At 41.8% G+C, this 26,873-nt stretch overlaps 1 protein-coding gene across 1 annotated transcript in view; it reads left to right on the top strand.

The window, feature by feature from the left end:
- Positions 1 to 18,007, top strand: part of Heatr3 (HEAT repeat containing 3) — an 84,294-nt gene extending 66,287 nt beyond the window's left edge. Inside the window, exons 16-17 of the mRNA XM_063247150.1 lie at positions 17,150 to 17,274; positions 17,972 to 18,007. Of these exons, the coding sequence (XP_063103220.1) occupies positions 17,150 to 17,274; positions 17,972 to 17,992 (146 nt within the window). The 3' untranslated portion in view covers positions 17,993 to 18,007. The remainder of the gene's footprint in view (positions 1 to 17,149; positions 17,275 to 17,971) is intronic.
- The last annotated feature ends 8,866 nt before the right edge of the window (positions 18,008 to 26,873 follow it).

Below are 26,873 nucleotides of genomic sequence, written 5' to 3'. Positions count from 1 at the left end.
TAAAACTTTTTTCAACAAATCCTGAAGTAATATGGTTCTGTTTTACTGTCTGTGATGCTCAGGTAAACATAATGCAAAACAAAGTTACATGGAGCATAAATTGGGTAAAAATCTCATTTTGTAACTTTTGCACACATGCACATACCTTGCCATTCATCATACCAAATAGGTAAATACATAGATTCCTTCCTGTATCCTTCAGGGAAAGGTACTGAGACACACAGCTGGCTACTATTATACTAAAGTTAAAATTTACAGTAGAAAACTAAGGGATAGGCCCACTGGACACAGTTTTATATACCTGGGGGTTAAAAAATAGGATATAGGGTCAATATACAAAAAAATTCAGTTGTATTTCTATACTTTAAGAGTGAGCAATTCAAAAAAGAAGTTAATATAGGCCAAGGATTTAGCTCAGGAGCATAAGCACCTGCCTAGCAAGCGTGAGGTTGTAAGTTTGATCCCTGGCACCAAAAAAAAAAAAAAAAAGAAGTTAATATAATGATTTCATTTAATAGCATTAAAATATATTTAGTAGGGGCTGGAGATTTAGCTCAGCAGCGTAAGTGCCTGCCTTGCAAGCAGGCAGTCGTGAGTTCAATCCCTGGTACCGATAAAAAGGAAAATGACAATATATATTGTCGATGTCGCTCCTGGCCGGCAGGAAGGACACACGACAAAGTCTGGCAGTGGACAACCTTTTCTTTTATTTTTCTTCTCCGTACAGCCTGCCCTGGGATCGCTCCCAGCCGAAGCCTCCTTTGGTCCGCTCCCCACGGCTCCTTCTGGGCTTCTACTTCCGGGCTTCTTCTTCCCCCCCAGGGGCGGCACCAGTATATATACAGATACAGTGTCCAATCATGTTAAAGTGAGCAAGGCAAGCTGATTGGCTAACATCATCAGTTGCCAGGCAGACTATATTGTTGAGCGGGTTGCTTACGCAGTAAGCAGGAAACTAACGTGCTCGATGGGAGGGGTAATCTACCTCAGGCTTTACTCTTTACTACAGGCCTCACGTCCGCCAAGTGAGGCGACCGGGCTCGGGGCTGCGGCTCCCAACATCTCCCCCTTTTTTATTTTTTATGAATGTGCGCATCGTAGCCCTTTCTGGACTGGGTGCAGAGGCTTATGCCCTATGCGTAGGCCCACCGTAGGTCCTTGGCTTAGACCCTGGTCGGCCGTCCCATGGTCTGCCAAGGCCCTGAGGCCCTCGTCCTTTTTCTAGGGCCAGGCACAAACTGGACGGAACCTGGATGCACACAAGCTTGCACTCATTTCCTCTCCGTAAAGAAATCCCCTCGGAGAGAAATTTAGACCTGGGCAGCATCTAACAGTCCAGCGGCTTACGTGCAGGATGGGGTAGGGCCTGGCTTAGGTTGAGTCGCACCGGGGGAGTACGCTCTTACCCGTCATTGACTCTCCTACCCAGCTATGTCATAATTTTTTAGAGGAGGAGTGTGGGAAGCTCACCACCCCTAGACTCGGTCGTAGGCTAGGCGAGCGAGCCATGCATATGCCTGAGGATCTTCTTGTCCATTTCGGGCTACCGCTATTTTTATTCATCTTGTTGGTTGGTCTGTGATGGATCTCCGGTAGGGCAGGTCTGATCTTCAGTCGAGGGCTTTGTCGCCCGTGTCAGTCTCTCCGGTACCCACAGTGGTTCTCGTCCCGATTCCTGTGGGAAAACACAAACCGCGCCTCGGTTCCAGCTGACCACTGGATCCGGGCCCATCCATTGTCCTGTCAGGACATCTTTCCACTTCACCCACCCTTTATGGTTGGGGGAAGGGTTGCAGTGCTCCACGGCTGGGGAGCAATTATCATTATTTAAATTTAAAAAATTGTGTGTGAATAGTGCCATGGATAATCGTGCCTTTGGGGCCAGGCCTTGGCCTACTCCCCCTTTTTGTTTTTGTAAAATTTCTTTGAGGCTTCTATGAGCCCTCTCAATGATTCCTTGACCTTGGGGATTGTATGGGATACCATGTTTTAATTGAACCTCCATCATTTTGCAGAACTCATTGAAGGCTTTGCCTATATAGGCTGGTCCATTATCAGTTTTTAATATTTTTGGTTTGCCCCATGCGGCCCAAGCCGCCAGGCAATGATTGATCACATTAGACACTTTTTCACCTGTTTCTGCTGTTGCAAATATGACGTGAGAACAGGTGTCTGTGGAAACATGAACATATTTAAGAGTCCCAAACTCCTGTATATGTGTGATGTCCATCTGCCAAACATCACCAGGGATCAAACCTCGAGGGTTTACTCCCATCGGTATGGCAGGTTTGTATGTGGCACAGGAGTCACATAGTCGCACGATATCTCGTGCATCTGCTCTGGAAACATGGAAATGGTTTGCTAGTGTCCTGGCATTGACATGAAACTTATCATGGAAGGCACGGGCTCGCTCGATTGGTGTTAGTAAGGTAAAAATCCATAACGGGCGAGTGGCAGTATCAGCAGCCGCATTCCCCTGTGCCATAGGCCCCGGCAGGGATGTATGTGCTCTTATGTGGGTGGTGAAGACCTTATGGTGTCTGTTCTGAAGCAATGTCTGGATAGACAGGAACAGCCCAGCCACTGTGGAAGTGGATCTAATTAAACCGGCAGTCTCAAGCACTTGCATAGCATTGACCACATACCTAGAATCGGAGACAATATTAATGGCTTCTGAGAACCGTTCAAGAATCATTTTAACGATCTGCAGTTCCACCACCTGAGGCTGATCAGGTTCAAATTGTATGGTAACCGGGGGCTTGCCTAGGATCACATAGGCGCCTATCCCCGTCTTGGAGCCATCTGTGTATATTGTAGTTGCTGGGACTAATGGCTCAGAGGCAGTAACCTTTGGAAAAATTATAGGGTGCTGAGTGACAAATGACAAGATAGGGTCTTTAGGGTATTGATTGTTTATATCGCCATGGAAAACACATCTCAGAATGGCCCATGTATCTATGCAGGCAGCCAGGGTCTTGATCTGGCTGGCGGTATAGGGTACTCGGATGGCTTGTGGTCCTGAGCCAAAATGTTGGACAGCTCTATCATGCGCTTCAAGGGCCAATGAAGCGACTGCCTCCGGGTAATGCTCTATGACTTTTGCAGGTGAGACCTTAGGGTGTATCCACAGTAATGGTCCTTTCTGCCAAATCACCGCTGTGGGCTGTAGACTAGTCTGTAGCAAACAGACATCAAAGGGTCGCCCTGGTTCAATTCTGTGTAAGGTAGCCCCACCTAAGGCTTTTTCCACTCTCTGTAAGGCAGCTCTTGCCTCAGGAGTGAGCCTCCTGTGGGAGGCTATATCTGGGTCTCCCTTCAGAAGGTCGAACAGGGGTTTGAGATATGAATTTGGTATATGTAAATATGGCCTAATCCAATTAATGTCTCCCAATAGTTTTTGCATGTCATTTAGGGTCCTAACGCCATCCGTCCTAATGGTGACCTTCTGTGGAGAGACTAGCATAGGGGAGATTTTTGCGCCTAAGTAGGTCACCATTTCTCCTCCCTGAATCTTGTCGGGGGCAACATGCAGATTAGCTTGTCTCAGGGCCTCGACCAACTGGCCGAGCATATTATTTAGCATGTCTGGGTCCCTGCCGCTGAGCAAAAGGTCGTCCATGTAATGCACACATCTTATCTTGGGAAAGGATTTCCGTAGGGGGGCCAGTAGGGAATCAAGGTAAATCTGACACATAGTGGGACTGTTGGCCATACCTTGGGGCAGCGTTATCCACTCGTATCTGAGATCAGGGCTTTCTTGGTTAATGGTGGGTAAAGTAAAGGCGAACCTATGAGTGTCCTCTGGATGCAGGGAGATTGAGAAGAAACAGTCTCTAAGATCTATAACATAAACTGGCCAGGACTGTGGGATGGCTGAGAGAGCTGGCAGCCCCCTCTGGACCGCCCCCAGGGACTGCATCTGCGCGTTGACCGCCCTTAGATCATGGAGCAGCCTCCACTTGCCAGACTTTTTCTTAATTATAAAAATGGGGGTGTTCCATGGGGAGGTTGACGGCTTAATGTGTCCTAATCTAAGTTGTGTACTGACTATTTCTGACAAGGCTAATAGCTTCTCCTTAGGCAGGGGCCACTGAGGTACCCAAACCGGATCATTTGACCTCCAGGTGATTTTGATCGAAGTGGGTAGGAGAGCTTCTTCAGCGGCCCCTAAGAAAAACCCAGCCCTTGCCTACCTTTTTTGTTCTCTACTGGTATTGGGGATGTCCGACCCTGTAGGGCATTGCCCAAGCCTTTGCCGGGGGTATATCCCTGGTTCCTGAGTATATCCTTAGCCTGGGGGGAGCAGTTTGACGTAAGCGTGACATCCATCTGAGTGAGGATGTCCCTTCCCCATAGAGACACTGGCAACTGCAACACAAATGGTTGGAAATGGCCCTGATGACCCTCCTCATCGCACCAGAGCAGGGTTGAAGCACTAACCTGAGGAGCTGACACCATCCCCAGGCCCTGCAGCGTGTTATCTGCAGTGTTGGTGGGCCAGTTGGAGGGCCAATCCTTTCTAGAGATAATGGAACGGTCAGCTCCTGTGTCTAGGAGCCCTGTTATACTCTTGCCGTTGACCTTAAGTGAGAGCATGGGCCTTTTATCAAGTATTATATGGAGTCCCTCGAAGACTTCCCCTGAGGAACCGAAACCTTGACTTTCTCTAATTTTCTGCTTTGAGGGAAATCTCCTGTGGAGACTGGGGAGCAGCAAGAGCTGCGCTATCTTGTCTCCTTTATTGATTACCATAGTACCCACAAGAGATTGAACCATAATTTTAATGTGTCCTGTGTAGTCTGAGTCTATGACCCCCGGGACTACTATGAGACCCCGAAGGGCCGTGGAGGATCTCCCGATCACCAGACCCACGGAATTTTCGGGTAACGGTCCCTTAAAGGTGGTTTCAACCACTTGAACACCCATATCAGGCACTAATATAAGTCTGGAGGCGACACTGAGGTCCACACCTGCTGACCCAGGGGTGGCCCTTGTTGAAGGCTGCCATCCTGAGCTGTCCTGTCTCTGGGGCGGGGGCCCGCCTGTGAAGGGGGCCCCCTCTGGCCGTTTTTTGGCCCTCTAACATCTCGTCCACAAATACGGTTGCCCTGAGCATCAAAGACCGACCTACACTCCTCAGCTTTGTGTGATCCCTTCTTGCATCGCCCACAAACATATGGTTCTTCATCCCTAGGACGGGGCCTAGCATCTGCATTGTTTGGGCAATGACGTTTAATGTGTCCTGGCTCCCCGCAGGCAAAACACCCTTTAGCCTTACATTCCCCTTCTAACCCGCGAGGTCCCCTCTGCTGTACAGCCGCGGCCAGGAGAGCAGCCACTCCCGAGTTGGAGAGCGGCCCCCCCTATCTCTCTGCATATCCTAATCCAGGCGTTGAGGTCCTTGTTCTTATGAGGAGCTATCGCTGCCTTGCACTCCTTTGTACATTGCTCAAAAATCAGCTGCCTTACCAGCGGTCGAGCCACTCCCGGATCAGAAAATATCTTATCGGCAGCATCTTGCATTCGGGCCACAAAGTCAACAAATGGCTCTGTGGTACCCTGAATTATTTTTGAAAGACACAAGGAGGCTGTTCCGGCACCACTTACCTGCTTCCAGGCGCGGAGCCCTATGGCATTGATTTGTTCATAGACAGCGCCGGGGAACTGAGTCTGATCATCAGCGTGCCGACCTTCTCCCATAAGCATTTCCTTGTTCCACCCCCGGTTTCCCCGATTGGCGTTTCTCTCAGCCTACTCTGCAGAGAACTCTGCGTACCAGGCTCGCCAATCCAGGTAACTACCCGAGGGCAGACACGCCTTTGCCAGCTGAATCCAGTCCGCGGGGGTGAGGGGCCCAGAAGACAGGCTCTCCAGCATGGCAATGGTGTAAGGCGCAGTCGGCCCAAAGGTTGTAACTGCATTTTTAAGTTCTCTAATCTGCTTTATCTCAAAAGGCTCCCATGCATTACGTCCCTGGCCCATAGCTACTTGTACAGGAAATATCCCGTAGGGGCCACTATCTATCCCAGGTGGTGGATGTACCTCATGAGACAAACGTCCCCCCTGCCAAAGCCGCCTGTAAAAATACCGACCCGCCGGCGGCGGAGCATAAGACGGCGGCCGTGATTGGGCGGAAAATGGGGGCCCGTGCATCACTTCCTGTTCTGGCGAAGGGGAAGGGAGCTCCCGGGCGGCCGCCTCGTGGCGAGGGATCGCTTCCGGGAACAGCCCCCAAGGTGGGGCGGAAGGCTTCGCCTCCCTCTCGCGCCGGGGAGCGCTCAGGAGCTCTCTACTCCTCCGCAGACCAAGTTGAGCGGAGCACAATTCACGGCGCAACGCTGGGAAAGAACCCTGCGACTCCTTATCGAGCGACTTAGGCTCCTGACAGCTGGTCTCTTTGGCCTCCTTGCCATTCAACTTTCCCTCGTCCTCGGAGTCAGACGACTCCGAGGCTAGAGCCCCGTCCTTCTCCTTAGCATCTTTGTTCCCCTTGACGGGCCCCTCTCGGGAGCTCCCCGACTGGGCCTGCTCAAATACCCTGCGTACTTTTGTAAGCTCTTGAGAGCTTTCTCCACAACCACCCTCGCTCTTAATGTTACTACCTAGCATGTTTCCCATTTTTTAATATGTTACTCACCGCGTGAGGCCCAAGGAATCCGCCACTTACGCGTGAGCCTGAGGGGAGTCTAAAAGCCCTGTAGGTGCGCGCCACCCAGAGCCCAGGCTTATCCCCAACTCACCTGTCTCGCAGCTCTGTACTGGAGCGTTGTCCGCTGTCACGTCTCGGGGGTGATCAGTCCCCGTGCGGGCCTCCAAATGTCGATGTCGCTCCTGGCCGGCAGGAAGGACACATGACAAAGTCTGGCAGTGGACAACCTTTTCTTTTATTTTTCTTCTCCGTACAGCCTGCCCTGGGATCGCTCCCAGCCGAAGCCTCCTTTGGTCCGCTCCCCACGGCTCCTTCTGGGCTTCTACTTCCGGGCTTCTTCTTCCCCCCCAGGGGCGGCACCAGTATATATACAGATACAGTGTCCAATCATGTTAAAGTGAGCAAGGCAAGCTGATTGGCTAACATCATCAGTTGCCAGGCAGACTATATTGTTGAGCGGGTTGCTTACGCAGTAAGCAGGAAACTAACGTGCTCGATGGGAGGGGTAATCTACCTCAGGCTTTACTCTTTACTACAGGCCTCACGTCCGCCAAGTGAGGCGACCGGGCTCGGGGCTGCGGCTCCCAACAATATATATATATATATATATATATATATATATATAGTCATAAGTTTATAGATGATATGTATCTGACATTAAACATCACAAAATTGGAGAGAAATGAAACAAAACCTAAATAAATGGTTAAATATACCATGTTCATGGACTGTAAGACGGCATTTCTACCCAAATTGACCTTTATGCAGTATGTTTGTTTTGTTTTTGTGGTGCTTCTGATCAAACTCAGGGCCTTACATATTTAAGACAAGCACCCACTCAAGGCCAAACCCCTCCCATAAATTAATGTATGGATTCAATCAATTAAAATGCTAGTAGGATTTTTGATAGAACTGAGTCAATTCTAAAATTTGTGTGGGAAATTAAAGGGCATAAAATGTTCAGGACAACTTTTTTTTTTTTTTAACCAAGAGTCAAACTAATGGCCTTGTGCTTACCAGGCAGATGCTTGAGCCACTTGAGCTAAACCTCCAATCTGTTTTTTCTATTCTTATTTTCTTTTTTTTTTTTTTTCTTTTTTTTTTGGTGGTACCAGGGATTGAACTCATGACCTCATGCTTGCCAGGCAGGCACTAATGCTGCTGAGCTAAATCCCTGGCCCTCTATTCTTATTTTCCTTTCAGAACCTTTACCACCCCCACCCCTACCCTGAAATTTGAAAGAGAAAAAACAAAATTGAAGTGTTAGATTTTATTTATTTATTCTTACAAAGAATCAACTTTATTTTCTTGTGTGTTAGTTTCTTTTACCATTGCCTGTGACCTTGGCTGGTGAGGACTGGAGTTGTGGTATTGTAGAAAGCAGGGATGATGGTGTTGATGGGGAACCGATCAGTCATGGAAAAGATGAAGCAGATGGTCACACAGACTCATTCAGTGGCTCCGGATGCAAGGAAATCCAACAGGAAGTGGAGGAGACCCTCAGAGAAGAGCATTGCTTGGTATCCTTTGCCAAAAACAAGACTTCAGATTACTGAGGGCAGTGACAGAGGAGATGGAGAGGCTGGAGCCAGGCAGGTCTCCTGGATGATGGGTCCCTCTATGGAAGCCTCTGGCTGCTGTACATCTGCATTCCAATGAGGAGTAGTAGGGACAAGAAGACCAGAGTGGTCATGCATGTGCTGCGGGAAGGACAACCAGACCAGCCCCTTCTTGTTAGTTGGTGCCATTCGCAGGCTGCAGGGAGGAAAACAAGAAGCCAGCCACTTCCTGTGAGTCAGCGCCATGTGCAGGCAACAGGGAGGACATCCAGACACAGCCCCTCCTGGCACGTGGGCTGGGAGACAAGAGGAGCCAAGGTTCCCCACTTGCCTCCTACCTTATGAGTAACTGGCTGATACAGAGAAACACAGGTGGAGATGATGGCTATTCAAGTAAAATACAGCTTAATGCCTTTATTGTTTAGTGTTTCATTGACTTTGCAGGCCAAAAGCCAGTAGTCTGATCATTTGTAACAATGTGCAGTATAATAGCATCTATGGGGAATCTCCTTCTGAAAGTGGTAATTCATTGTTAATTCCCTATTTTATTTTAAAGTTCTGCATCATTTTCATTGTTTTGTTTAGTTTGGTTTTATTCCATTTTGTCTTGTTTGATTTTATTATATCTGATGACATGGGCAGCTACTTCAAAGATAACAGGATATATTATGGTACCTATTTTGAACTTACTATTATCTTGTTTTGAAGTCCTGTATTGTGTTCATTATTTTGTTTTTATTGGTTCTATTCTGTTTTGTTTTGTTTGATTTTCCTATGTCTGATGGTATGAGCAGCTATTTTGAAGACAACAGGAGGCATTATGGTAGCTATAGTTGATTTCCTATTACCTTGTTTTGAAATCCTGTATTACTTACAGTGTTTTTTTCCCCATTGGCTTTATTCCATTTTATTTTGCTTGGTTTTATTCTCTTTAAAATAAAAAAAAATTATAACAACAACAAAAAAGCAGAGCACCAACAAAGTGCCCTGACCAATAGGTCCAATCAGTGCGTCTGACCAAGAACAGGGAACCGAATCCAGTGCTGCTGGCAGTATGCATGTGACACATTGCTTGATCTTAAAACTTGCTGTAAAGTAATTGAGTCCATATGGCATAAGTATAGGGAAAGAGATCAATGGAAGAAAAATGAGTCCAGAAATGAACCCATAATTATATGGTCAATTGATTTTCCACTAAGCTGCAAGCTACTTCAATAGAGAAATCATAGTCTTTTCAATACATGGTACCAAAATAGCTTTTCTGTATGGAAATGACATGTACTCAAGAATGAAGGTTTGATAAATTCATTTGTGTGTGTGGTGCTGGGAACTGAAGCCAGTGACTTGCACGTACATGCTAAGCATATACTGTTCCACTCACCTACACCCTCATCTCCTAATATTAATATTAACTTTAATAATTTTTACCACTTCATCAAGCACTTTCTCAAGTGCAGCTGACTGTTTTTCTGAAAGTGCATAGTAAGGAAGAGGATAATGGTTACCAGTTCAGTTTGATTCCAGTGCTTTGATTTGCAAAGTCATCAGCATTTCACCCACTATTGTTTTGGTGCCCACAGCATCAAGGAGGAAAACCAAAAGGCAAGTACCATTTTAGTGTGCCTGGGAAATAGTCTGAACCTTGTGGACCTCTTAAAAGAACCGTGGGACACATTTTGGGAACCACTAGTGAGGTAGAGAAAAGGAGGCAGATTTATGGGAAGTCCTGAAGAAATCTAGTATTCCTGGATTGGTGGTAGGATGAACCTATCATGCATAAACCATGGAAGGAGTAACTGGAGCAGTAGGAGAAAACCATCAGGCAGCCCGGGATGCAGGAAATGCATTCAGAGCAATATGGTGTCCTGTGTTTGGATCTGGAACCAAAGGTGCATATGTTCAAGGCCGGTCTCCAGCCTGTAGCACTACTGGCAAGGGGAGGACCTTTAGGAGTGGAGCCTAGTAGAAGGAAACTGGATCACTGTGCCCTTCGATGGGGCTGTTGAAACCCCAGCTCCTTCCTCTCTTTAATTCCTGGACACCACTGGGTGAGCCGCTTTGTTCTTCCACGTTCCCGCCATGATGTGCTGTCTCACCACAGGTAATGGAGCCAAATGACCATAAACTGACACCTCTGAAACCCTTTCAAAGTCTGTTAAGTCAGATATTTTGTCACCCTGACAGAAAACTGACTAATACAGTGTGGAATGCAGGCTAAAGTCAAGAGGAGAGACTAAAGATGCCCATTGGGTTAGTGACTTGGGTGCCAAGAACTGTTTCTGTGCATGACCGGGTCAGAGGTCCAATTGGAGCAAGAGAAGTGAGGAGACAAATTGACAAAGATAAACCAGTCTGTAGAGAAATTCAGCAGTGAAGAAAGAGACAAGACAGGAACAGGAAGGTGTCGCTGTGTCAGCTTACCAAATCCAGGGGTGAGCTAGTGATCTCCTGGATATAGAGGAGAGGCAAAGGGAAATTCTGAGATGACTTCTAGCTTTGTAGCCTGTGGCAAAGTTGAACAGTGGCCTGTTTTTTGAGCAGGGGAAACAAGCCCCATGTTGGATAGATCATACCTGTGCTTTATGTCGAGGACGCATGACTATGGAAATTTAATTTCTCTGTTTAAGAAAGGTTTTGGGTTTTTCTCTTTTCCCCAAACCTCAGAGGCTGCTTGCTGCTTTAATTGGTTGAAAAAGCATGGAGTTTTTTTGTTTCTTTTTTTTTTTTCAGTCTTTGAGACAGGGTCTGGCTATATAGTTCAGGCAGGCCTTGAACTCACTACGTAGCCCAGGCTGTGCTGGGAGTACAGGCCTACATCATCACACCTGGCGTAAAATGGAGACTTTCAAGGTCTTAGTCAATATTGTTTCATCTTGTTCCTTCTTTGGATTAAGAATACATATTAGTTTAATTATCCAACCGAAAAAGTGGTATGTGTTTATAAAATGAAAGATTTTCAATTTTTGCCCAATGGGAGAGATTTATTTTTTTAATGGGAACTATTTTGGTCCACTTAATTGAACATTTTTTTCTTTTGGTGAGCAGAATTAACTTGAGTCTTTTTTTTTTTTTTTTTTTTTTATGCACAGTAAGAAATTGCAAGCAAGTAGTTTCCAGTGTTTACATAAATGTATTTTTATCCTCCCTAATCTGATTTAGGAATCCTAATTATAAGAACACAGTTGCCCTGAAATTTTAACATTTTCAGCAATGTTCATAAAAAGCAACAAATTTGTTTTTGAATTGAGAAGCTATTGGGTCAAATTACTTCCATTTAGTAAGTATGAAACCAGGAAAAAGACTTCTTTACTCTCATTTATAAGAACTTGTTTCCTAAATTTATTTAACATAAATATAATTACATTTATTTAATTGAAATAGGAAGAAATAAGTATTTTTGAATGAATGTTGTTGAATTAACGGATTAATGAATTTGTTTCTAGGGCTATCACGTTTTAAATTATATCTAATCGAACAAGTACAAAAATAATTTTACGAGGCTACTTCAGATCATTCACTTTTTCTTTTAAAACTTGATATATAAAGATGGAAATTAAGCCGGGTGTGGGGGCTCACGCCTGTAGTCCCAGCACTTGGGAGGCTGAGGCTGGAGGATCATTGCGAGTTTGAGATAAAGTGAGCTCAAGGCCTGCCTGAACTGCCTAGAGACTCTGTGTTTAAAAAGATTTAAAAAAAAAAAAGGTGGAAATTAAGTTTCAAATCATTACAGTCTTTAAAATGTTACACCCTGTAATGAAATAAATAATGCCACATTATGCAATTATTTTCATTAAAATATGTGCATGACATTTTGGTTTTTGTTTTGTTTTGTTTTGTTTTGTAAGACATCGACTTGCTATGTGGTTCAGACTTTTCAGACTGGCCTTGAACTCACCATGTAGCCCAGACTGACTATGAATACCTGACAGTCCTACTCCTTCAGCTTCCTAAGAGCTGAGATTACAGAGTAGACCACCATGCCCGGATAAACTTGATAGACCAATTTAATGCATCTCAGAATTTGACAGAATAAAGTGTTTAAAACCATATTAAACATACAGAAAGCATTCACCTTTGGTCTTTGACTTATACCTTAAATCATCAGGTAAAGGCAGTCCCTACAAATTCAGAAGATGAAGTTTTCCATTGCTCCACTGAAATGATTTATCTGGACACAGTGCTTCATGCCTGTCGTTACATGGGAGGAAGAGGCAGGAGGATCCCAAGTTTAAGGCCAGCCTGGCAACTTAGTGAGACTCTGTCTCAAATAAATAAATAGGGCTGGGACTGTAGCTCAGTCATAGAGCACCTTCTTAGCTTGTGTGAAGTCCTGGGTTTGACCTCCAGCAACACAAAATAAAAGTAGCATGTCTTTCTTTGCCCTTCCCGCTCTGGGGATGGGACCCACAGGTGCTCTACCACTGGGCTACCTCCTCACTCTGCTGTTTCTCTGCTTTTTTTTTTCTCTGCTTCTCAATAAAGTCTCTAAATTGCTTATGCTGGTCTTGAACGTTGGGTCTTTCCACTTCTCAGCTTCCTAAGTAACTGGAATAACAGGCATGTGCCACTGAGCCTTGCCCCTTGCTATGTTTCTTAAAGTTGTGTTTAATGACACACATAATCCCCAGCAGTTGGGAAACTGAGGCAGGAGGATTCACTGTGAGTTCAAGGCTACCTAGTAAGCTCGAGATCCAGTGCAATGGTACTTGTCAGTGCGCAGGGAAATTCTCTTAGATTTCTTGCCTTTGGATAGAAAATAATTCTTGTTTTCATTTATCACACTGATTTCCTTCTACACAATAAAAAATTGCTTAAGTTGGTGTATATTTTTACTTAATAGAAATTAATTGAATGCTATATTCAATTTTATTTAGATGTATTTAAGATTAGAACGACATAGCAGTCTGAACTGTAAAAAAAAATAGTGGGAAAATATGCTGTCACAAAAATGATTGCCAATTACATGGAAAGGAAATGAAAGAGGGAGCTCATTCACCCTAAAATCAAAATTATTGGTATATTCTGAGGTCCAAAACGCTAACTTCATGCTGATTTGGTTTTGTGTTTTGTTTTTTGAGGCAGGGTCTCGCTATGGAATTCAGACCAGCCTTGAACTCACCGTGGACCCCAGGCTGGCCTTGAACTCATGGAAATTCCCATGCCTTAGCCTCCTGAGTGCTAGGTTTAAATGTGCACCACCACCCCCAGCCTGTCATACTGACTTTTGCAAACTTACTTTATGAGTGTGTAGATGGAAATGCTTTCCTGAACCACATGCAAAATTGCAGGCAAAAAAGCTAATTGATAAGTTATTGTCTAACAGAAATGAGGTAAATTAAGATACTAAAAAAATACGTGGTGATGCATATCTCTAATCCCAGCACTCAGGAAGCTGAGGCAGGAGGATTGTTACAAGTTCGAGGCCATATTGAGCTACATACTGAGTTTAAGACTAGCCTGAACTATATGGGGAAATCCTGTCTCAAAAAAAAAAAGTCTGAACAATATCCTTCAGTTTGAAAACCTGTGTTTTAATTCAGGAGAGACCATTATACTAAGTACAGGATCCAAACTGTGGCCTCATGTCTGCATCGGTGGTGTAGGTGGCAGAACACCATCATGAGGATAGCTTGGGTAGGCCCTGGGAATTCATTCATTAGGGGAATCTGCTTTTAAGAGGTAAAATGGCATATGCTTCTATAAGGGATGTTCTTTAGAACAGCATTTATAACAATGAGAGTTTGTAAACTGAATGTCTGCATACAAACATACGGCTAAATCATTATAGTATGGTGTCTCTATGGAATTCTGCATGGATTCCATTAAGAGAGGAAGTAGATCTAAGTATACTAACCCTGAGAGATCACTAAGATTGTTTGGTGCTGAGGATTGAACCCAGGGCCTCATATGTACTAAGTACATACTCTACTATTGTCCTAAGAGCACAGGGCCAGCACTCCCAGCCTAAGAGTGTTGGATGGGAAGAAAGTTACAGAACAAGCACAAGGTGGTGGGGCAGAAATGTAATCTTAGCACATTGGGTAACTTTTCTTTTCTTTTCTTTTCTTTTTTTTTTTTTTTTTTTTTTTTTTTGAGACAGGATCTCACTATATAGTTTGGGCTGCCCTTGAATTCATGGTGATCCTCTTGCCTCAGCCTCTTTGAGTGCTGGGGTTACAGGTGTACACCAGTATCTTGGTTGCAATTTAACAAGACCTAGTTTCAAAATAAAAATTTTAGAAATGACTGGGTATGTAACATAGTGCTTTTGATAACACTAATCCTGGGTTCAGCTCCTAGTACTTCAAAAAAGTGTTACAGAACAAAGTGCACATTTAATAATTTTTGAAGATATTTTTATAAATATACATATGTATGTTTCTTTCTCTGTGTGGATGCATGCATTCATGTATATGTGTGTGCATGTGTGCTCCTTTGCTTTTTTGTGGCAAAATATGTAAACATAAAATTTACCATTTTAACTTTTATTTTTGTCAATGCTCGGTAACAAGCCCAGGGTCTCGAGCATGTTAGCCCAGTCCTCTACCCCTGAGCTGCACTCCCAGCCCAGTTTCTAAGTGGGTGTGAAGTAATTAAATGACAACACGACCCAGAAATTCCATTGCCAAATGTATTCTCCAAAGACCTGAGAACAGGTCCTCAAATTAAAACCTGTACACAAATATTCATAGCAGCAGGTCTATTTGCAGGGGCCAAAAGGCTGCCAGAATTCAGATCCTACCTGAATTCAAGGAATGAAAGGAGAGGGCTGGGGGTGTAGCTCAGTGGTACAGTGCTTGCCTCGTGTGTGTGTGAGTTCCTGGCTTACATACTCAGTACCAGGAAGAGAAAGAGAGAGACAGAGACAGAGACAGAGAGACAAAGACAAACAGAGATAGAGACAAACAGAGACAGAGACAGAGTAAACTTGAATGTATATGTTCATGCATTGAGATACCATCTACTCACAGAAACTATTGAAGTACTGACACGTGCTCCAACACCAATGAACTAGAAAACATCCTGACTGAAAGAAGCCACACACAAAGGCTACCTATTATCTGATTGCATTTCTTTTTTCATTTTTTGTTTTTGTCTTTTTTTTTTTTTTATCGGTACCAGGGATCGAATTCAAGACCACACACTTGCAAGGCAAGGCGCTTATGCCACTGAGCTAAATCCCCAGCCCCTTATCTGATTGCATTTCTAAGAAATATCTAAACTAGAGGGCTGGGGATTTAGCTCAGCGGCATAAGCGCCTGCCTTGCAAGCAGGCAGTCGTGAGTTTGATCCCTGGTACGGATTAAAAAAAAAAAAAAAAAAAGAAATATCTAAACTAGACAAATCATTCAGGCTGAGAGCAGACAAATGGTGGTTAGGGACAGAGCAGGGACAGGAAGGATGAGCACATTTGGCACTAAATAGAGGCAATGCTGCATAGCACTGTGACTTTTCCAGTTGTACACAGAAATGTACACTTTTAAATGGTTACAGTGGGTTTTTTGCTTTGTGAATTTCATCACAATGCAAAAAAAGTACCTTTCAAATGTGAACATCCTGAGCTGGCCATGGTGCCCAATACCTGTAGTAGTCTCATCTACTCAGAAGGCTGAGACAGGAGGATCTTGATTTGCACAGCGTGGGCTGTGCAATGAGATAAAACAGAACAAAAGATCATGAATGTCTTCATGTGGATTCTTCAGCGGGATGCTGCGATGTAATATATAAACTTCTATGGTTGAGCTGCCCACAGCTGCAAGAACATGTCATGTTGAACAGAAAACAATCCCCACCCTGCACTGATTATTTTTCTTCTTAAAGATACTTTTTATAATTTTTTTGAAGACGGTCTCACTGTGTAGCTCAGGTTGGCCTCAAACTCCCAGTGATCCTCCTGCCTCAGCTTCCCAAGTGCTAGGATTACAGATGTGCGCCACCACTCCTGGCATTCTTTATAAATATTATTATAAAAATAATACCTGTACACAGCAGTGAGGATAAGCCAAGTGTACAAAGGTACAAGAAATCAATTTTTCTTCCCCATCTTCCATGTCATCCTTCACTGCCAGTTTTTTTTTTGTTGATTCTTCCAGAAAATATTGGCACTTAACATTTTATTATTATTACTATAGAAATTAGATTAAAAAGAAATTAGGCCATAGTCTACTTCGTGCTTTATACCATGCGTTTTCCACTTCATGGAATATTTTAGTGAATTCTTCATGTCAGTGTGTTCAGTGCTGGTTCATCCACTGTCACAGCTGTAGTGACAGTTATATTATTAAATGAAGTCACCTTTTATTTGTTTAGTCCCCAACCCTGTCTTTTCATCACTGTAGATTGAAAGGGCCTTTTACATGCGAGGCAAGCACTCTACCACTAAGCTGTATCTCTATCCCTTTTTATTTTTAATTTGAGGTAGAGTCTCTCTGTGTTAGCCAGGCTGGCCTTGAACTTGAGATTCTCCTGCCTCAACCTTTGGAGTAGTTGGGGTTACAGTTGCTCTCTAACTAGTCTCCTCTTGCTGGATGCTTAGATCATGTGGCTGCCACAGATGCTGCAACTTTAAGCATTCTTATTTAGAGAATGCTTTATGCATGTACACAGACATATATGCAGAATAAATTTCTAAAACTTACTTCCTGGCATTATGAATTGAACCTATGAATCTAAATTCATAAGCTGAAGTCCTAATCACCAATGTGACTATACTTGGAGATAGACTTTTCAGGGGAGGTAATGATGGTTTAACAATTCCAAAAGCTTGGCCTTCATCTGACGGAACCGGTGTCCTCACAAGAAGAGCCTTTTTCCTCCTTCTCCCTTTCCCCTCCCTTTGTTTCTCTCCTCTCCTCCTCTCCCCTCGTCCTCTTTTCCCTCTTCTCTTCTCTTTCTCCTCTTTTCCCTCTCTCCCCAAACTCTCTCCATGTGCGTGGAAAAGTGGCCATCTACAAGGCAGAAAGAGAGCCCTCACCAGAAACCAACCCTGACAGCACCTTGATCTTGAGCTTCCAGCCTCTAGAACTAGAAGATAAATCGCCATCTTATTCTGCTGTGTCAGCACGAGTAAGTGAACCAATACACTAGGTTTAGCAACATGCAGGTTTTAAACCTGAGAGATGAGATCAAAATAATTCTCCAAACCTTTTGTTCCACTTTATACTTCCCTAAAATAAACAAACTTGTCTCTTTATCCGTTTGCTGCACCATTTAATTTTTGCAAGCTGCTAGACATAAAAAAAAAAAATACCTAAGTTTAATGTACGCTTGAGTTGAGCTTTCTACCAAATGTTTGTGCAACATTTAAGAGCAGGACAATGGATACCACAAATACACTCCTTATTCTTCTACTATAAGTTTTTACTTTAGCATTATAGCAGCCTGGTGTGTATGTCCATACCTTTCCCTGAGGGATACAGGAAACAATATTTGTGTTTACCCACTAGATATTGTGGAAGACAAGATGTGTGCACATGTGCAAAGGTGTTAAATCAGCATTTACACCCACGATGTGCTCTGTGGAACAGTTTTTGCATATGTTTACCTGAACATCATAGAGAGTATTATACACCATACCACTCTCGGTTGGATTTTTTTTTTTAATTTTCTTTTGATTTTTTTGGTAGAAGTAGCCGAGTTTAGTGTAATGGCACATGAAAAAAAAAATTCCAAGTTTTGGAGGAGGTCAAAAGTGAATCATCAGATTACTCATGCATGGATGATGAAGACGATCCATTATGGTAAAATATCTATTTCATAACAGAAGAGTGGTGTGGATAGATGAGGATGAGGATGATGATGACTTTGACATGTGAACCAAAGTCCTGGGACAGTGGAATGCAGCAATCACTGACTGATACAGACATAAGGAATGCAGACCTCACTGATTCAGATGAGGAACAAGACAGCAATGTGAGTACATATTTTACTAGTCAAAATTTTACAAAATGGCCGTGCAACCAAATGGAATGATCCAGTGCTAGAACTAGATCTGAAAATATAGTGAGGATCTTGGTAGAGGGGAAGATTTTAAACAGAATGTCAGCACTGCCATTCGATGTTGGAAATTATAACAGATGAAATGCTTCCAGAAGCTATGAAACGCATGAAGACTTAGATACAAATAAAGCACTCTGTGTGCACCAATAGCCATATTCAGAAGTGTGTTGATTGACACCTGACTAGCTGAACTGAAAGCATTCATAGGTCTGCTGTACTTACTGAGAATTTATCACTGTAATCATGAGTGTAAAGATTTATGGAAGTGTGAGGGGTTAAAATATGACAAAAGAATGTATGATGGTGTAGATGCAAAGACTTACTATGCTTTTAATTCGGACATCTACCGTGGAAGTCAGCCGTCAAGTCCTCCTTATTCATATAGTAATAAATCAAATGACATTGTGAACAGGCTCATTGCTCCCATCTCCCAAACTAATTGGAACATGGCATTCCACAATGGGTTTCTGTTTCCCATTGATGTTACATTTGCTAACAGCACAAGTTGACCAGCACAGGAACTGTACACAGGAACAAAGCATAAGTTCTAAAGAAAATGTTGCAAATTCAAAACAGAGAACCATATAGTGCAATCTTTGAATTTCAGAAATATTTACAATGGCCTCGTATATGGTTAAAAAAAAAAAGCTGGCACTGCTAATGCCAATAATGCACCATGATAAAAATATTGATAGGGAAACCTAGACAAAATGGAAGTTTTAGATAGAAACTTTCTACAACAGAACCAAAGATGGAGTAGATGTTGATGAGTTATGCAGCAACTATGATGTCACTCAAAACACAAAGCATTGGTCAGTAGTTGTATTTTACTCGATCCTAAACATGAGTGGCACATATTTGTGTTTGATAATTTACAAAGGAAATAACAAGTTCAAAATACCATGGAGAAATTTTCTTACAGGATTGGAACTGGATCTCATAAGAGATTATTTATATTAGAGGGAAAAAAATGTTTCTACCCAAGGAACTACACAAAAAAATTGTGGACCATATTTGCAAGCTACCAGGTAAACAGGCAGGTGCAGCATCCCAAAGACCTAGTATGACAACAGGAAAACAAAAATGATATCAACTGTGTCCTAAAGAAGGGCAGGAAAACAAAGCATGCCATCACTGTAAGTGATACCTGTGTATCGAGCGTACGGTTTTCATGTGTGAAAACAACTTAGGTTGTGACAGTCCAAGCAAAAATTATTTTTGTTGTAGAGTTCTATTGGTTTTTTCACTGTAGTTCACGTAGGCTTTTATTTCTGATGTTATTTCTTAGATTTTTGTAAGCAAGTAAATAGCTGACATGAAAATGTGGATGTCTAGTCTCAGCACTCATTACACATCTGATGTTTTATTTTGTTGACATCTTATTTCCTGTTAAGTACACATATACAACATAGCAGGAAGCTCCTGACAAAACAGGAAGAGAAGAGCGGTGACAAGACTGGTCTGCCACACAGGAGGGGAAAGCTAAGCACGTGTGCTGTCAGTGTGAATGAGATTGTGCCTGGAACATGCGCTTACGTGTGAGGACTGCCTTGGGCGGGGCAGTTCAGTCAAAAACCGTTTTTGTGGTAAAGTTCTATTTGCATTTTCCTTGTCGTTCCCATAGGAATTTATTTCCGACGTTATCTTTTAGGTTTTGTCAGCAAGTACACAACTGATGTGAAAATGTAGGTATTTATTCTAAACCCATAATACATATTAAGAACTTATTAATTTGGGTTTTTGTTGTTGTTGCTTATTTTCTTGTTTTACTTTAAAGGCAAAAAAATACAACAAAATTTCAAAACAAGATGATAGAAGAGTAACAATGGTTTATACATTGTATAATGTTATCTGTAAATTAGTTATTCAGAGTATGAGATATAGGCGTTTAATTGTCCAAACAATATAAGCACAAACCTGTCTTTTCAATGAACTCAGAGAAGTTACCAGTGTAACTATCTTAACTATCTTGTGGCTGTGTATATTTTTGTTTCCCCTTTCTTCGTTTCTCCTTTCCCCATCCCAGTTTCTCTTTCCTTTTGAATAGTCTATTGTACTTTTGGGATCTTACTCACTCTCAGCTTCTCACACTAGGTAGACAATATGATGTTTGCATTTTTAAAATCTATCTTGCATTTTTCTTTTATTTTTTTCCTTTCCCTTCCTTTCCCCTTTCTCTCATCCTGGTTCCTTTTTTCCATTGAAAATTTTCTTATCATTTCACAATATCTATTCTATATTTTGGACTTCTTTCATTTTTTCAGTTTCTCACACCAGGGAGACAGTATAATGTTTACACATGTGAGTTCAATTTATTTCATTAATGATTATGGCCTCAAGTTGCATCCACTTACCTATAAATTCAAAGTTATCCTTCTTATGGCTATGTAGTATTCCACTGTATAAAAAGGCCATATCTTTTTTATCCACTCGTCGATGGATGGGCATTTGAGTTGTTTCCAAGAGTTAGCAATTACAAATTATGCTTCTATAAGCATGGGTTCATGTAAGTCACTGCAGTGTGATGTTTTTAATTCTTCTGGGAAGATACTCAGAAGGGGAGTAGCTGGGTCAAATGGGACCTCCAGTCCTGGATGTTTTAAGAATCTCCACGCTGACTTCCACAGTGGTTGCACCAGTCTACACGCCTATCAACAATGAAGAAGAGTCCTCTTTCCCTCACAATTCTTCCAGCATTTGTTATTGGTTGATTTCTTGGTAACAGCCATTCTTTCCAGGGTGAGACAGAATCTCAGTGTTGCTTTAATTGCATCTCTCGAATGACCAGTGAGGTTGAACATTTTTTCATATATTTATTTACTGTTTGTATTTCATCTAAGAAATGTGTATCCATCTCAGATGCCCATTTTTCAATTGGATCTTTGAATCTGGGAGGTCTGACATTTTTTGGTTCTTTATATGTTCTCAACAGTAACCCTTTGTCTGAGGAACAGCTGACATTTTTTCCAACACTGGGTTGTCTTTTCACTCTGGTGATTTATCTTGCTGCACAAAAGATTTTTAATGAAATGACATTCCAGTTGTTGATTCTTTGTGATAGTTACTGTGTGATTGGGGTTTTATTAATAAAATCTTTGCCTACACCAATGTTTTCAAGAGTTTTACCTGTTCTATCTTCTAGCAGATTGAATGTTTTTATTTTAATATTTAGATCTTTGATCCATTTTGAGTTTAGTTTAGTGTATGGTGAAAGATATTTGTCCAATTTTAATCGTCAGCATGTGCAGAGCCTGTTTCTTTCAGCACCACTTATTAGAGAGGCTATCTTTCTCCCAGTGAATGTGTTTGGCACCTTTGTCAAAGATAAGGTGGCTGAGTATGTCTGGAGTTGTTTCTGCTTCTTTTAATCTGTTCCATTGGTCTTCATTGGTCTTGTAACAGTCACTTTACAGTATAATTTCAAGTCAGAAATTGTGATGGCATCTGCCTTGCTTTTGTTTCCCAGAATTGCCTTTGCTATCCTAGGTCTCTTCCAGTTCCAAGTTAATTTTAGGATTGTTTTCTGTATTTCTGTGAGATAGGCTGTTGGAATTTTGATCAAAATTGCATTAAATCTGTATAACATTTTCAGACGTATGGTCATTTTCACCCTATTGGTTCTTCCTACCCAAGAGCATGAGATATCTCTCCTTTTTCTGATACCTTCTTCAATCTCCTTTTTCAGAGAACTGTAGTTTTCAATGTAGAGATCTTTTACATTCTTCATTAGATTGATACTTAGGTATTTCATCTTTTTGGATACTTTCGTGAAAGGTATTGTTTCTCTAATTTCTCTCTCAGTGAGTTTATTATCAGGAAGGCTATTGATTTTTGAGTGCTGATTTTGTGTCCAGCTATGCTACTGAATTTGTTTATTAAATTGTTTATTAAATATAACAGTTTGGGGGCTGGGGATTTAGCTCAGTGGCATAAGCGCCTGCCTTGCAAGCAGGCAGTCGTGAGTTCGATCCCTGGTACCGATAAAAAGGAAAAAGACCAAAAAAAAAAAAAAAAAAAAAAAAAAAAAATATATATATATATATATATATATAACAGTTTGTAGTGGAGTTTTTGGGGTCTTTTATGTGGAACATCATGCTGTCTGCAAATAATGATAATTTAACTTCTATCCTACATATCATTATTCCTTTTATTTCTTTCTCTTGTCTAACTGCTTAGTTTACAGAATTACATTGACTACAAGTGGAGACAGTGGACATCCTTGTCTTATTCCTGATTTTTGAGTGAAAGCTTTCAGTTTTTGTCCATTTAGTATGATGTTGGCTGTTGGTTTGTCATACATGGCTTTTAAGATCATCTATTCCAATTTTCTGTAGGTTTCTATCAAGAATGAGTACAAGACTTTGTTGAAAGTCTTTTTCTGCATATTTTGAGATACATGATTTTTGTCCTTGACTTTTTTAATATGGTGGATTACATTTATTGATTTATGTATGCTGAACCATCCCTGTGTCACTGGGATGAATCCTACTTGGTCATAGTGTATAAACTTCTTGATGATTTGCTGTAATCTGTTTGCCAGTACTTATTGAGGATTTTTGCATCTATGTTTATTAGGGAGACTGGCCTGTAATTCTCTTTCTTATATGGGTCCTTCTCTGTTTTTGGTATCATGGTAATGCTTGCTTCTAGAAATGAATTTGGGAGTGTTACTTCTCTTTTAATTTCATTAAGGAGTTTGACAAATAGTAGTGTTAAGTCTTCACTAAATTTCTTGTAGAATTCCACAGTGAGCCGAGCATGGTGGCTCACGCCTGTAATCCCAGCACTCCGGAGGTGGAGGTGGGAGGATAATTGTGAGTTTAGACCAGCCTGGGCTACAAAGTGAGCTCAAGGCCAGCCTGAACTGCATAGTGAGACCCTACCTCAAAAAAGACAAAAAAAAAAAAAAAAAAAAAAAAAAAAGAATTCAGCAGTGAATCCATCAGGACTGGGCCTTTTCTTTGTTGGTAGTAATAATCTATTTTATTGATATTTTATGTTTCTGTTAACTACACATTGTCTAATATAATAAGATCCTCCTGACAAAACAACGGGAGCAGCTACATGTCAGGTATGTCCTACAAAAAGGCCAGGAAAGCAAAATACATGTTTTGTCAGAGTAAGTGATATATGTGTATGAAATGTACTGCTGTTATGTGTGAAGACTGCCTTTGGTATAATAATTGAAGTAAAGATTTTTTTGTGTGTAGAGTGCAATGGGTATTTTCATTGTAGTTTGCATAAGAATTTATTTCTTTTCTTCTTTTTTAGACTTTATACACCAAACCAGGTGATGCTAAAACTTTGATGCTTTTTTATAAATATTCAGTAAATATTAAAAATGCAATACAGTATTTTTGTGATATTTTTCCTGTTAAGCATTCATTGCTTAATATAATAAAACTCAAAAAGTTAAAATTAACCATTCTTCAATGGAAGTATTCTAAAGAATAAATGTCAGTGTGACACACCCATAGTTATGCCACTTTATGACAAAAAAAAAAAAACATGGTAGGCTCTTAATGACCAGTTTTGTTTATTTGTTTTGTGGTGCTGAAGATCAATCCCAGGGCCTCACAAATGCTAGGCGAATTCTCTGCCGCTGAGCTACACTTCTAGCCCCTAATGACTGAATTCTTTGTCTTTGCTTTCTGTCCCTGAAAGCCTGTTATCTGGTATTATGTGAAGATGTGTCTGATTCCATAGGGCCATTTCAAGTCATTTTCTTATTCATTTTCCATTTCCCTTTGTTTCCTTCATATTTCATGGGTTGAAATGTCTCTAAGAGAAATCAAGGGACCACAACAACATTTTGAGGTCTCTTCTATTTGATGGCAAGACATTTAATTCACAGTCACTTGGGAAAAATGAACTCTGAGTCACATAATATCATCAATGAATATAAACTTCCACCAGAGTAAAATTTTCTCAACTGCCTGATCACAGCGTGCAAAGGATTTGGACACTTGGAGAATGGAAGTGGTTAGTACATGTTTCCCTGGCATTGTTAGGGAGGGGTGGGAAAGATGCACAATTTTTGTTCTTTGAAGTATGTTGAACTAGATTTTCCTTCATCATCGTCTGGGGGTCTGAGAATGTGTTTTCAGGACCCTCATGTCCCTCATGTCCCCACATCCTATGTGATTCCTGGGGCTTAAATTCCAGTTCACTGAAAAAGGATTGAGAGTCAGGCATATAGCTTAATGCCAGAGCATGTACCTAGCAGTGTAAGGCCTTGGCTCAATCGTCAGCACTAAAGACAGACAGATACACAGAGACAGAAATTGAAAAAGAGATGGAGACAGAGGAAAAGAAAAGAGAAAAGAAAAGGGGAAAAAAAGAAGAGAAGAGAAAAACAAAGCAAAGCACAGCAAAAAGATCCTAGCCCTTGGAGGTTTTCACGAGGATTGCCATGGGAGAGAAAGGAAAGAAAAGAAAGAAAGAGAGAGGAAAGAAGGAAGGAAGGAAGGAAAGAAGGAAGGAAGGAAAGAAGGAGAGAAAAAGAATTTGCAATGACATTGTCTAGAAAACACACCCATACACTCATGGACCAATGGACTGTGAATAAGCCTCTGACTAATGCCTCTTTGAACCTCGTTAAATATTAGTAAAATGAGTGAATGGCAAAGACAGCTATGTAGATAAGTAATCAGTTGTTTCTTGGAAGATCTTATTTTGCCCAAGAGGCTGAGCACAGCTTTTGATCTTCCTAGGACTGGCAAGATGTGTGGCTTGCTCAGGTCAAACTTGTGATATAGACAGACTGCCACCTGTGAGAAATCGTATTTCACAAACACAGCACACATACACCACGGCACCAGAGGCTATACATCTTACAACCTGACTGTTTTTAGCCATCAATTCCCAGATGCTGATTAATCGTTGAACATTAATTATGGTCCTGTGTTTTCAGATCGTTTCAGAACTTTGAACAAGGTCAATAATCATGTGTTCCCGGGGCCATGGTCTTTGGTAATTGCTGAGAGAAAATAAGTGTGATCGCAAGGTCAGCCCTCTCATTATGTCTCAAATGTTCTCTCTACTTCCCTGCCAGGAAATGGTTTTTACTATATCTTATTTTGGTTTTGAGAGAAGTTCTCACTATGTACCCCAGGCTAGCATTGAACTTGCAATCCTCCTATCTTAGCCTCCCAAGTGCTAGGACTACAGACATGTGCCATAACACCAGTGCTCATAATGTTTTATGTTAGCTGTACAGGTTAGTTTCAAAACAGATAAGGGGCTATCAGTTTGAAACTGTTGCACTAACATATGCAATAATATTTATTTGTGATGACCTTGGCAGCTACTATTTCTGACATAAGGGGTGTGCCTTCCAGAGCCCTATACTGTACTAACTCAATTTTTCTTCCTATATAACGGGTTCTGTCCATTTGCCTTCAGGCTGAAAATTTTCAGTTGGATGTTCTTCACGTGAGCCAAATACATATGGAAATCGCTACTCCTTCCCTGGGTATTTGGCCACATTTTTCAAAGCGTATTGCGAGATTGTCCCATATTGTGTTATTCAGATTTTACTGGAATGAAATGTCTGCAAGGCTGGTTACAGAACAGCAATAGGGAAGAAAATCCTAGCATTCTTTGTTTTGCATTTTACCTCTGAAAAAAAAGGCTGTTGTTACTCTGGCATTGTGGCGCCCGCCTGCAATCCCAGCTCTGCTGGGGGAGACGGGCTTAGGCCGGAAGATTGCAAATTTGAGTACTAGCAGGGCAGTTTCATGAGAACCTGTCTCAAAATTAAAAATTTTTAAAAGTGCTTGGTATGTAGCTCAATGTGGAGGCTCTGGGCGTGAATCCCCAATACTGCCCCCCACCTCGAAAAAAGGAGTGGTCCTTGTGACTTGGCTATACATTTATCAAGAAATGAAATTTGTCTTTTGTTTCTCTGTGACATCATCAAAGAGTGATGTGCAAGTAGTTCAGACATCTTGGATTCTGTCTGTGGCCCTTGTTTTGTTGAGGATAATCACCACAAATTATCCTGGAGAAGGGTCAGCTGGGAATAAATAAATGCCAGGATGCTTGGAGGGGGAAGGCAGTGGACTGAGGGAAGAAGGAAGAGTGGAAGAAGTGATTTTACTAGAAAACCTTTAAACTGGGAAGCATAGGGTTTTCATTTTTTGTTTTTGTTTTTGTTTTTGTTTTTTGAGATATACTCTCACTATGCAGGCTGGCCTTAAACTCACTTATGTAGCCCAGCCTGGCCTCAAATTCACGGCAGGCTTCTTGCCTCAGCATTCTGGGTGCTGAGATTACATGTGTCTGCTACCATGTCCAGTTTATAGGAGCTATTTTGTTTAGTGTTTTGTTTGTTTAGCATTTTGAGGATAAGAAATCTAAACAAGCTGGGTGTGTGGCTCACGCCTGTAATCCCAGCTCTCGGGAGGCTGAGGTAGGAGAATCACTGCAAGTTCGAGACCAGCCTGGGCTATAAAGTGAGCTCAAGGCCAGCTTGAACTGCATAGAGACCCTGCCTCAAAAAAGACAAAAAAAAAGAAGAAAAGAAATCTAAACAATTCAAAAAGACAAAAAAAAAAAAAAAAAAAAAAAAAAAAAGAAAAGAAAAGAAAACAAAAGAAATCTAAACAATTCAAAGGAGTACAAAATTAAAGTCTTCCCTTCCCTTCCCTTCCCTTCCCTTC

The sequence above is a fragment of the Cavia porcellus genome, unplaced genomic scaffold (assembly GCF_034190915.1).
Source record: "Cavia porcellus strain 051 isolate PalLab524CR breed Dunkin Hartley unplaced genomic scaffold, mCavPor4.1 scaffold_4, whole genome shotgun sequence".
Lineage (NCBI taxonomy): Eukaryota > Metazoa > Chordata > Mammalia > Rodentia > Caviidae > Cavia > Cavia porcellus.
Note: the sequence above shows the minus strand (reverse complement) of the source record. Positions and strands in the feature narration are given on the sequence as shown.